The sequence below is a fragment of the Poecilia reticulata genome, linkage group LG16 (assembly GCF_000633615.1).
Source record: "Poecilia reticulata strain Guanapo linkage group LG16, Guppy_female_1.0+MT, whole genome shotgun sequence".
Classification (NCBI taxonomy): Eukaryota; Metazoa; Chordata; class Actinopteri; order Cyprinodontiformes; family Poeciliidae; genus Poecilia; species Poecilia reticulata.
The window spans coordinates 7,597,433-7,610,006 of NC_024346.1; the positions used below are offsets into that span (position 1 = coordinate 7,597,433).

The 12,574-nt window shown below is 36.7% G+C and overlaps 1 protein-coding gene across 2 annotated transcripts; it reads right to left on the reverse strand.

Annotated features, from left to right (window-relative positions):
• Positions 1 to 55: 55 nt before the first annotated feature.
• On the reverse strand, positions 56 to 12,315 carry tap1 (transporter 1, ATP-binding cassette, sub-family B (MDR/TAP)). 2 transcript variants are annotated; one of them, XM_008431177.2, is made up of 13 exons: positions 12,098 to 12,315; positions 10,526 to 10,858; positions 8,604 to 8,811; positions 8,359 to 8,473; positions 6,989 to 7,119; positions 6,606 to 6,811; positions 6,101 to 6,298; positions 4,944 to 5,072; positions 4,659 to 4,853; positions 4,411 to 4,584; positions 3,664 to 3,823; positions 2,649 to 2,785; positions 56 to 2,564 (listed from the first exon to the last, which is right to left on the reverse strand). In XM_008431177.2, the coding sequence occupies exons 2-13, from the start codon at positions 10,844 to 10,846 to the stop codon at positions 2,334 to 2,336; spliced, it is 2,205 nt and encodes a 734-aa protein (XP_008429399.1). In that variant the 5' UTR covers positions 10,847 to 10,858; positions 12,098 to 12,315; the 3' UTR covers positions 56 to 2,333. The 2 variants fall into 2 exon arrangements, with proteins under 2 accessions (XP_008429399.1, XP_008429398.1); XM_008431176.2 differs by lacking the exon at positions 12,098 to 12,315 and adding an exon at positions 11,794 to 12,084.
• Between the last annotated feature and the right edge of the window lie 259 nt (positions 12,316 to 12,574).

Genomic DNA, 12,574 nt, shown 5'->3' on the forward strand with positions numbered 1-12,574 from the left:
TAAAAACATATATTTTCCATGAAGCTTAAATTAAAAAAAATCCCAGCAAAACAAATAATAAAAAAACAGTTTATTGCTATATGTCTGTTTGAATCCATCAAAAATAATTTCACATTAAAACATTTAGAAATTTTGCAATATGGATAAAAGACAGAAAATGTACTCAAGCATATGAACAGAATACTCACAAATCAAATTCTTTTCAAAATAACAGACATCATTTCTTTACATCTTTTTTGTTACCAGGTGGAAAAAAAGATTTCTCAAAGCACCAGATGTGTTTTTAAATGTCCCTTTCAACAAATTACCCTTTAAATGCCTTTTACTTGTTTTATGTATTACTGTATTTGTTATTATCTTGATAAAAGTGTTTATGAAGGTCACTAAAAACTCTTTTCCAACTAAAGTGGTGATCGGGGTGATTTTGAAGCAGGAAAGCAACCAAGCTAAAGAAAAAAAAAAGAAGAAATAATTCCCATGTTTGAAAAAAAGAATAATAGAACCCAGAGCTTCAAATTGAACCCACGATTGAAAAGAAAGGTTATTGATCAGATAGCGTTCCTGCTGAGTAACATTTCAACATTGCTGGTCAGCTTTAGAGAACTATGCATGTGATAAGAGGTGATTCATGAATGTTTTTGATTTTTATGCTTTGTCCTTACGGAACACCAAGTGATCTTTATCCGTTAGAAGTGTTTTAAAAATATATTTCCATTTGTATTTGCAGGCATAATGATATTGATGATTAGATAAACATGATTGCAAAACTAAAAAATTTAAACAGAAAAACTTTCTTTTTCAGTTTTTTATTGTAAAATTTGTTTTTTGATTGTTATTATGGAGTTTCTGAAGTTGTTGCACTGTTAACCATTTTATATATTTTACTGTGCCATGTAACCAGCTCAAAAATGTGAAACATAGAAACAAATATAAAGAAAAAAACTGACCACATAATGTTACGTGAGAGGAATCTTTCCACCTGCTGGCCTGGTCCAAGACAGACGGCTAACAGGACCTCAAATTTGTTGTGAAAATGATAAAAGATAGGGTTATATTTTAGTCTTAGTAGCATTTGTAGCATTAAAGGAACGGTTGGTTTTCTTTTGCACTCCGTGCAAGATGAGTTTGACTTTTACTTTCCTTCCCCTTTAATGTCATGACGGCACCAGTGTCTTCATGGACACATTGACTTGCATGTAAGAATTTTGAAAGTGACAATTAAGGGGTTAAATAAAATCTCTGATCAAGACAATCCACATTTTTTTTATGCTGTCAAAAATATTGTGCTATTTTCATGACTATAAACCAAAAAGTTTACAGTCATGGACACTATAAACTTTTTGCATCGTTGTCACTTACGCAACGATTCATAAGGGAATCTGCATCTGCAAAGCAGGTAATGATTCTCACGACTGAAACATGTCAGTTGATGCTCTTAATTGACATTTGATGTGTCATGCTGAAATGCACCATGAATGAAATAACGGTTTGCTGGACTTCAGCTGTTTTTTAACAGAATAAACAGGATAGCTGGGGCCATGTTTTGGAGAGCTGGCTGCTACAGAAGAGATTCTGTTTGTGTGGATTAACAGATGTTCTTTAACGCACCTGAAAATCTATTTTTTGCAAAAAAAATACGTACAAAATTATTTCCACAAGATGTTGCAAATGGAAAGTTTCAAAGGCATGATATGGAATTTCTTAGCGTTGGTGAAGCAGAACAAGTTCAGGCATGTACCTTGTCTATTTAAGTGCAAGATTAAAATTAAGATAAGTCTGTACTTTCTCCTGTGCCATTTCTAATGAACAATATTAATAAAAGCCCTGAATAACTTAACTCTCCATTTTTGTCATTTAAGTTTCTCTGTTCTGTACAAAATAAATATATTTCACATTCAATATTTTAGGGCATAACGTGTGTTTTTACAGCCACGTAAAAGCTGTGTGTGCAGCAGGATCTAGTGGGCAATTTGACAATAATAAAACACTCAACATACATGATTCTTTAAGTTTTGTGGCTTTTGGGAGCAAAAGATTATGTTTCTTGTCTTTCTATTTCAAAGAGGGTGACTTTCTGTTAAATCCATACAATAAAACAGTGCTAACAGAGGTTTCAACAACATGTTGGTAATGAAAACCCTGTTCTTAAAGGTGTAGTTTTTTTCACTTTCAAGGTGCAATTGTCTTACAGAGTCAAACTCAAGCAAATATGTTTAGTAAGAAGTATTGTTTCATATTAAGAGCATTCTTACCAACATAGGTTTTGCTTGAACTTTCACCTGAACTCCAAATAACCATCCAACTTTAAGTAATTTTACAATCACTCAGACGGGTCACTGCTGATCACTGCTTTCGTCTGTTGGACGTTTGAAGCCCTCTTCCTGTTTCTTTACCATTTCTGAATAAAGGCCACCTTTCTCCATGAGTGCGTCATGACTGCCCTCCTCCTCCACTGTCCCGTTGTTCAGGACAATGACATGACTGGCTGTCTTTGCGACACTCATCTTGTTGGAAATCATAAGCACAGAGCAGTTCTCTGCCAGCTTTGACAGAGCTTCACGGACCTGAGAAGATAAAGATTTTTCTTTAAAGAAGAAAAATAAATAATCAAATAAATAAAAAAATCAGGCACGTGAATTATTTTGTACCTGGTATTCATTCTCTGTGTCCAAATCACTAGTAGCGTTGTCCAGGATCAGGATTTTCGGTTTTCTAATTAAAGCCCTGGCAATGGCAATGCGTTGCTTCTGACCTCCAGATACTTGACCCCCCTTCTCACCAGCATCTACGTAAAAAAGAACACATACCATTAAAAAGAAAAACATTATTAAGTAATTAGGAATTTTTCTAAATGTAATATAGAAAGCTAATAATAATAACCCAGGCATGCAGGAAAAGGTTGTGAAATGTATGAGGAAAGACATTTCCACTATAACCAATGTTTGAAACATTTTCTTGCTGCATAATGCAAAATCACCTGGGTAAGTTAGTCCCCCAACAAGTACAAAGTTGTGTTGTGTTACTGTGTTCTTTTTTCATGTGCATTTTCGCCAGATCTGTCTTCCGTTTGGTTTCAGACATAATAATGTAGCTGCAGACACTTTTTTTTCTCAATGTCTGAGCCAAATGTAGCAGAGTATTCGATTGCTGCTCCTGTCTGTACTTCAGAAATTCACTCATACACCATAAACATTTTATTTGCGTGAGGGCCAAACAATATGTGGGAAAACTAATTGAAGGCGGACTTACAGAGAGCCGTGAAAGGAGTTTTTGCAATAATGTTTTGACAGCTATGAAACACAAATAGGCTATGTGTAAGAAAATGAAGATTTGTATCTGCTTCCATTCACTTAGCAGCTGCACTGCTCACCATTATAAAACCTTTTGGTTAGGGTTGGGGTTGGGTAGTTCTCATTGCCAACTCTAGTCTATACATGTTTACATAATCTTATGTTGAAGCTGGAGCATTTTCTATTATTATTTCCTTTTGTTCTTACACTCAATTTGATCACTACATCAACAAATGAAAAAAAATATATTTGGAGTTTAAGATAAAGTATTGTGAAGCAGTAAAGTGACCTGTTTGAGCAGTCTTATCTTCACTGTAATACCACCATGATGACTTCCTCTGCTATAGAAATGAAAGGTGTTTCCGGGTCGAACCTGTGTCGTATCCTTTTGAAAGTCCAGTGATGAACTTGTGGGCACTAGCCTGCTCAGCAGCTCTGTACATGTCCTCGTCTGATGCGCCCTCGCAGCCGTACTTGATGTTCTCCCGGACAGATCGAGCAAACAACACGCAATCCTGGCTCACCACAGCAATCTGTCAAAAAATACACAGAGAAAGAGGTTTCGGTGGCTGTAACATGTTGTTTAATCAACCGGGTATCATGAAGGAGTTTAGGAGTAATTTGAAATTTGATTCAACAGTTTTTAACTTGCTACAGATTGGGGATGATCAATTTACCGATTTCTATTAGCAGATTTTCTATATAAATATACACATCACACACGTGTGTTTTTTTTTTTTTTACTTTTTAGTACAAGAGAAATGCATTTGTACACGTTTTTATACATCTTCACATTTCTTACTTTATTTGTTGTAATTATGATTTTAATTCAGTCTTCAGTTTCAGAAATTTGACATGCAGGATTAGTACCATGAGGTTTTGTGGGGTCACGGTTTTTGACCACTAATAAACAAGTTTTCTCTTTAAATCTGAGTCTAGTTTTGAATGAAATCTAAAAAAGCTTTCTGAATCCATTACTGATGGCTCATATTAACAGTTTTATTTTCATGTAGATATCTATTACAGCTGACTGCAATCTGGCAAGTAAATAAATAACACATTTGACAGGGAAGTCAAAATATTCCATTTGATTATTAAATTCTGTTCACCACCCACCCACCTTTTCATGTAGGTACTGGTCTTTGTAGTTTTGCAGTGGTTTCCCATCCAGCAGGATTTCTCCAGATTGAGGCTGGTAAAACCTCTCAAGTAGCTTGACACAGGTCGTCTTCCCTGATCTGTTTAGTCCAACAAGTGCAGTGATCTGGCCCGGTGTTACCTCCAGAGTCACATCCTTTTACGAAAGAGGATTTAGTTAAAAACAAACAGTTTTTAAAACCATAAGAAACAGCAGAGAGGGGCACACACCTTAAGTACAAGACTGTTCTCATCAGTCTTTCCAGAATAGGAAAAGCGAACATTTTTAAACTGAACGTGTCCTTTGAAATTCTCAGGAGCCAAACTGCCAGGAGGAGGTATTTGAGGTTTCCTATCAAGATATTCAAAAATCTTCTCCGAGGCACCAATTGCTTTTTTTACCTCCGGGTAGTAGCGCATGACAGCCTGGAAGAAAATGAGAGGTGATTAATAAAAAAATAAAAAAAACTTTATGAATAAAACAAAATGTTTGTCTTTTCAGGGTTTGTGGCTCACCTCAACAGCGGAAGCAAACTGCAGCTCATAGAGAACAAATGAGACCAGGTCTCCACTGCTAACAGCCCCCCGGGTCACCAGGGTCCCACCATAGTACAAAATACACACCTTCAAGGCCAAAGTGGTCATCTGCAACAACAAAAATGCCGGTTTTCAGAGAACAGTCAACTGCGTTATTATTTTTCAATATAACCTTGATTCTGTTAAAATTCACTAAAAAGCAGCCAACTTTGAATTGTGAAATGAAAACAGTAGCTAAAACCTTTGCTCGGCCCGTTCACAATGGCCTATGATCCCCAGGAATGTTTGAACTTTACTGCTTTCAAAAACTCTGCTGCTTATCCGCCGTCTTACCACAGTGCTATTCACGTGACTTTCCCATCCTTATTACAAAATTTCCCATTGTCTCTTACTGTGTGTTACATATAAGAGGTCTCTGGACCTTCACAATCACTTTCAGCTTTACTGAAACTGAAAGGCAATCAGTGTTATTATCTTATCAGCATCACCAAGAGATTTTAAGTAATAGTTTTCTGTACAAAGGTTTGCTCCCTGCACAATAATCATGTTAAGTTAGCTCGGCAGGTGTAATCAGGACAAATAATGTCATTAAAAACAACTGAAGTTGTGTGTTTTTCAACTTATAACGGTGAGAAAATTAGACCGAGGTGCAAAAAAATAAAAGTTGCTCTGATATACAAAACATTTTTTAAAATCACTTTCAAACTTAATGAACTGTTTTATTGTCTATATTTTCCACTCACTATCGCAGTCTAACTGTTATGCGCTATGTTGTATGATGTAATACGTTGTGCCCTTTGTGGACGCAACACTGACAAATACATTTTGTTTCGCAACAGCCGACTGAAAAAAAATTAATAAACAAAACTTCATCCAGCAACCTGTCAACAGGTGCAATTTGGAGTTGTGAATGTGTGAACCGAAACACGTATTGATCTCCATGTGCAACAGAGATTGATTACCACCTATTAAAAATAGGTCGTGGAATATTTTTTCCCTTGGCGGACATCTGCAAGTGGCAAAACCAATGAGATTGCCAATGTAAGGTCTGAGATGATTGTCCTTTCTACATTTATTTTTAGCAGCTAATTTAAATAAATCCTTAAAGCAGGGTTAAATATCACTAATATACTCACGCTGTTGGCCCAGGTAGAAGCGGCGTAAGCTACGGCCTCCTTCTTGTTGAGAGAATACGTTTCGTCCAGCCGCTGCCTGTACTTCTCCGTCTCTCCGTCCTCGTTGGCAAAACTCCTCACTGTCTTCATGTTGGAGAAGGTCTCGGTGGCCACCTGGTTGGCCTTTGCCAGAGAGTCCTGAACCTTCGCAGCAATAGTCTAAAGCATGAACACAACAAACTACATTAGTTTACAGAAAATACTTTTGCAGCATATAAACAAATATTCAACTTTGACATGTTTAGGAATTTATCAGGTGAAAAAAAGAGAGATTCTGTTTTCTTTGTCTTCTAAAGTGAACACAAATGCCCACTGATATTATTTACTAATACAATTAATATGTAATTAAATAATATAGTATCATAGTATATTGTATAATTTATAACAACACATCTGATGAAGTTTACAACAAACAAAAAAAAAAAAAATGGTATTCCAGTTGGAACGTTTCCTTGCGTGACGTCACCTGGTGGAAATGTCCGGTGAGCTCAGGGATGACCCAGATGATGGGAAGTCCCATGCAGGTCAGCAGAGTCATTTTCCACGACTGGCTGACCATGAAGTAGAGCAGGAAAGCGAAACGAGCCGTGTACCACATCAGGAGACTCAGCTTCTCGCTCAGTGCTTCGCTCATGTCGTTGGTGTCCGTGGTAATTCGGGACACGAGCTCACCTGAGGCGAAACAGAAGTTACAGTTCAACATGAATGCAAGTTTTCACCTGCCATTATGTTGCATCATTGTTCCCTAATTATCTCAATTGCAATACTGAGACTATTTTGAAATCTGCAAAGAATATTATAAAAATAGCTTAATCGACTCAGACATTTGCACATCGAAATTATTCCTACCTGTGGGAGTGGCATCAAAGAAAGCGATCTCCTGCCGCAGAACGGCCTGGAAAACGGCTCCCTGCACTGAGGTGTGAATGAGGCTCATGGTGACGTTGTAGGTCAGGTCGCACATAAACTCAAACACAGCACTGAAACACACACAAACGGGGTTGAAAGCACACAAAATATCATTGAAGCCTTTTAATAGGTGGAGTTACAGTGTAATTCATCCCACATGTACAAGAAGTTTAAATGGCAGAAAAATTAAGACAATCACATTCCCCACATTTCTAACCTTATATAAGTGTTAGTTTACGACACGTTACGAGGAGAGTTTGTTCTCTTTCACACAATGAAAATTATCTTGCAGGTTCTGTGCTAGAAGTCTTTTAAATGGCAGGAAAATAATTTGGAAATGTCTTATGGCAATCAAGGCGGCAGAACGTAAATAATAGATGTCTTGTTGATTCAGAAATAGTCACAGTTTAACATTAAAATGAACCGTTTTCAGCCTCACATTTGTTTGTTGTGACTAGTTAAGAGAAATTAGTTGATCTTGATACTTAAAGCACTCCACTCCAAAGCAGTACAAGAATAATTTGTAATTTCAACACAAACCAGTTTCAAAACCCACCCATCTGCTTGTTTGTAATCATCAAATTGATAGTTTTTGATTCCTGGTCATCTGCAACTGCAGTGTGGAGTGAACGATGGGAATATAGAAAGCTACATGGGGTCACAATAAGCTCACTTTGAAAAAAAAAAACAAACAAACAAAAAAAAAAACACCTTTGGTGTCTAGTTGAACATATTCAGTCCACCACCAGGTGTACCACAACATGATGCCACGTTAGCAACTACTGTATGTATTTAGCAACCATTTATTTTGAATGTTCATATTGAGAGAACAAGTTCTTTGCAGCATTTTGTATTTCAAAATGATGAGGAATAAAATAACTGGTTAAAACTAAAACTTTTCAAACTATTTTTAACTTTAAAAATTAAAATGAAATCATCTGTAGAAATATGTAGCCTGGCTGTGCAAACTTTGCTACCTAACAGCATCCAAAAATAATATCTGAACCAGTGAAGAAATCTGAAAATAATGTCTGAATCATGACTCAAATAAAGATATTATATATTAAACTGTAATTTGACAGTTAGATATGAATCCACAATCCTTCAGTAGAAATTTTACCATGTCACATCATTTTTTTTTACTTTGTTCTACTATCTTAGCAATAAATAGGCCTGTGCAAAGAAATCTGAAAATAAATCCAACATCTTTATGCTTTAAATCAAAATGTAAAAAACATTTCACATATTGCTATTATAGTAATTAAAAATGAGCATGAAGAAAATTTGTGATGACAGATTTGATGCCCTACCTGGCGAAAGTCAACACTGTCATGATTGTGATGGCCTGGGAGAACGCATCGGGTGCTTCTTCATTTATGATCCAGTCTGCCATACGACCAGTGTACTGGGGAATAGCCATCTCGCCTGCGGTTAATAGTTAAAAAATATTAGTGTATAAAATTTTGCGCTACTCAAAGCTCAACAAAACACTAAACACTGATGTGAAAAACCCTGAAACGCAAGACATTTTATAGAATGATGTTGACCAACGTACCGTAAGATGAGAGAACAACCAGAGCCAGCACCACAATGAAGCGAGTCGAATATGGCATCATGTATCCCATAAGCCTCTTCAGAGAGTCTCTACTGTCCGGTCCGGGCTTCTTCTCCTTCTTCTGTGATGGAGTTCTGGTCATAAAGGACGAGATGTATCGACTCCAGTAGAGCCATGACACCGCTGTAACGGCGTAGCCCTGTAACACCTGCAACACAAAAATATGACATCAATTTTCAGGTTTCAGATATCTGAAATAATTTAAAACTAACTGTTTAAAGTACTTTTATTAAATGGCAAGCAGTCTTTTTTTTTTAATGGTAATGTGATATCTGTAGTTTTACCCACTAAATTAGTTTTGCTTCCAATCTTCGGTCTTTTGCAGACTTAGGGGCAGAACATGTTGGCAGCAGATGGTTTCATTTCAGGTATTATAACTCCAGCCTGCGGTGGTGTTTGGATGTACTGCACAAGTCATTTTTCTCTGCACTGTCCTATTTTCAAAGTACATGAGGCTCAGCGTGGTGCATGTTCATATGAGAGCATCAAATGATTTTTGTAGAACTTTGAACTCAATCCTGCTGTTTTTCACACGACAAACTTGAGCTCTGTATACTATAAATTGGTTAAGACAAACATTTTCTTTATGTTGCAACATTTTCCTTGTTGTTTGTGTGTGCTTCATTTGTGCCTCTGGTGGGACCCGACATACTATGACTCTTCACTTGCTTTAAGCTGAAATTTACAATGTCTCATGTCCTAACCACATCCCAGCTCTGCTGAGTTGGTCTACATCTTCTCTGCAGGAGTTTGCTGCAGGCTGTGATCTAACTCCACAGGAAAAATGGGCAAAATTATTTTAAAAAGAGCAGCTTTAATGGAAATTGAGTCAAATTTAAATGAAGTTTTTCAGATTAAGAGAAGATGACAAAAGTATACAAGCAGAGTTAAAGTTGCAATTACTTACAGGCATATTCTCACCACAAATATTTTTTAAGGACATTAAATAATAGTCATTAAAAATGACAATGACTACAAACTAATAAATAATTTCAAATTAGTTCAGGTTGAGATTGTGAATTACGTTTAGATGATGTTTGTAGTTCAACCATGAATAAATTAATACTTATCATTGTGACATTAAAACACTTGATTGATAAAAAAAATCAATATTGAAATATTCAGGTCAGGTTTATGAAAGATTGATGATTGGCTAGAAAGCTGTAGACCTAATTGTCATATTTTAAACAAGTCAATTTGTCCAAATGGTAATCAGAGCAAAACATATAGGAATAGAATCTAAAACATAGTTTTCACATAAAATTTGAGCACTTTATTTTAAATTTGTATCTATGATTCATGAAAACACTAAACTGTGAGACAAACTCAACACGGTTTAAGTACATGGCTATAAAAATGATTTGATGATAGCAACCATAGTGGTTAAATTAAATGAAAAAATAAAATAGTTCCTAAGGCTGCATGATAGTAGAAAATCCTGCAATGGCAGTAATATTATTAAGTAATGCAATGTCCATATCACTTTCAATATACACTTCTTTTCTTCTTTCCTTTCTTTGTTATCTGTGCTTCCGTCATTCTGAGACCTTTGGCATTTTGGAAAATGCTAAAGGTCCCATCAGCATGTAAAAATAACTTCATAATACTATTATCCAATAATTATTGCACTGCAAAGAATCATTTGTGATATGAATATTGAACACAGTGATATTGTGATGTTAAAAAATTCACAATATATTGTGCATAATAAAAGCTTTCTTGCCTTTTTTATGCAAGAAAGCTTTGGAACATCATATTATTGTCTTTGGGAAATGTTCAAAAACCAAACTCTTTTTTTTATTTATACCAGTCACCACATTAATATACACACTGGACAGAAAACAACAATCGGACCCACTCACCCGTTCCCAGGAGTGCCATCCCCACAGTTCTTCAACAGTGGACTGGCCCAGCTGCCAAAGGAGAGTGGTGTACACCGGAAAGTGGAAGCAAAGGACGGCGATGCTTTGAAGTCCCTCAAAGCTTCTGACCCATGGGAGGCCTCCGGGGTAAGTGAAGGCAAGAAAACCCAGGATGAAGGCCCTGGTCAGAGCTCCCCCCCACAAGGTGATGAAAGGATGGGAGAGGAGGAGAGGTGAGAGCTGTGCTAGACGAATGGCGTGCACAGCGCACACGTCCATGCAAATGCAAACCAGGGGGAAGAAGTAGCTCATTTTCTGCATTACGCGTAGATACTGCAAAAGTAAACAGAGAGAGAGAGAGACAGGTTCAGTAGACTGAACAAGAAAAGTATTTTCATTCCAATCCTCACCTTGCAGAAATGTCACTTTTATAAACAGTTTCACTCATTTGGGGAAACAATATTGCTTAAGACAAAGTAATAGGATGTATATTAAAGCAGTCAGATATATCTGTGTGAAGCCTGTGTCTTGTGAAAGCAAATTAAAAGATATGTTTAGTCAGATTTTAATCAGGTGAGTCGCTTCATAATTAAAAACTTTTCGAGTGTTTGAGAAACACTCAAAAAGGAAAGGAACTGGTCAAGAGCAAAAGTATCAATACAATATCAATCAATGGACTGAACAATGCAGTGAGATGTTACATTTCGGCGTATTGTTTTAATACTTTGAACTTCTACACCTTATTTCTGACCAGATTATAGTCTTCATTACGCTGTTTGGTCTCCAATATTCTGTAACAAACCTCTGTGACCTCTACAGGTCGGATTAATTTACAAACAGCTGAAATCTTCCTAATTAGGCATCAATTCAAGGCAATTTGTTGCTCTGTATTTTATTTAGGGGTGTCGGAGTAAAGGGGGTTGCACTTAATAATTTCACATTAGCTTTGTGTCACATACAATGCCAATTTAAATATAGCTTGTGAATATGACGACAGAAAACATGAACTCCTTTTCGCAGAGATGCTTTTACTTTCACTTTGACCAATAAATTGCTTCTTTTTTTCTTTTTACTTTCGTTTTTATCTACATCTATCTGCAACACTGTTCAACTTCAAATGCGGCACCGGTCAGGATGATACGAACAAAACAACTCAAATCCCATGATGAATATCATAATTTACTTCAGACAAACCGTAAATATGCAAGCTACACTGGTAGCTAACACTGGTAAGCTAAAGTTACTACGCCGAAACCCAGCGGACTTACTTGAATTCCTCTCCACAAGGTGAGTTTGCTGCGTCAGAGACTTGACAGACTCCAATAGTTAACTTGAAGTGTCCAAAATAAAGCTGTAACGCTTCTGACCCCGACAGGCTGTTAGGAACGTGTATGAGCCAATCGATCTGATAAGGGTGAAACTGAAACCAACTATTTATACCTCTAAATCGGAAAGTCCCCTGCAAGTCTGCCAAACAGTGAAGCCCAACTAATATGTGTTATTTACAAACTACTGGCTTCGGGAGAATAAGGTGATCTTTTCAATGGAATAAATACAAGTGTACTACTTTACCTCACTGATGCAAGACGTTTAGGTTGTCGCAAATAGCGCAACAGCGACCCCATGTGGTAACTTTCTAGAACTGCACTTTAACGTTATCACTGGAGTTAATTTCCTCCTGAACAATGTGTTGGTTCCCCTTCCCTGGTTCGTTGAGGCTTGAAGGCTTCACTACATCCCTGGTGGGTTGGGTTGCGTACCCCAAAACTCCAGTAAGAGTAAGCAGCACCAATCCAATCTATTTTTATTCAAGTATAAAGCATCCGACCAAGAGATGACTCAAGTACGAGTAAAAAAAGTGTTTCAAAACTGATCATAAGACTTTAAAGACTAAGATGAAGAACAAATTGGAAATGACATTGTAAGAAATTCAAGTAGAAGGAAATTACTCCCTTTTACTATGTTTGACCTCCACGTAGCGCAACAGGCTCATCAGATAGAAAAGAATGACAAAGCTTTGGTACAACAAAGAAGTCTTGTTTCAACATA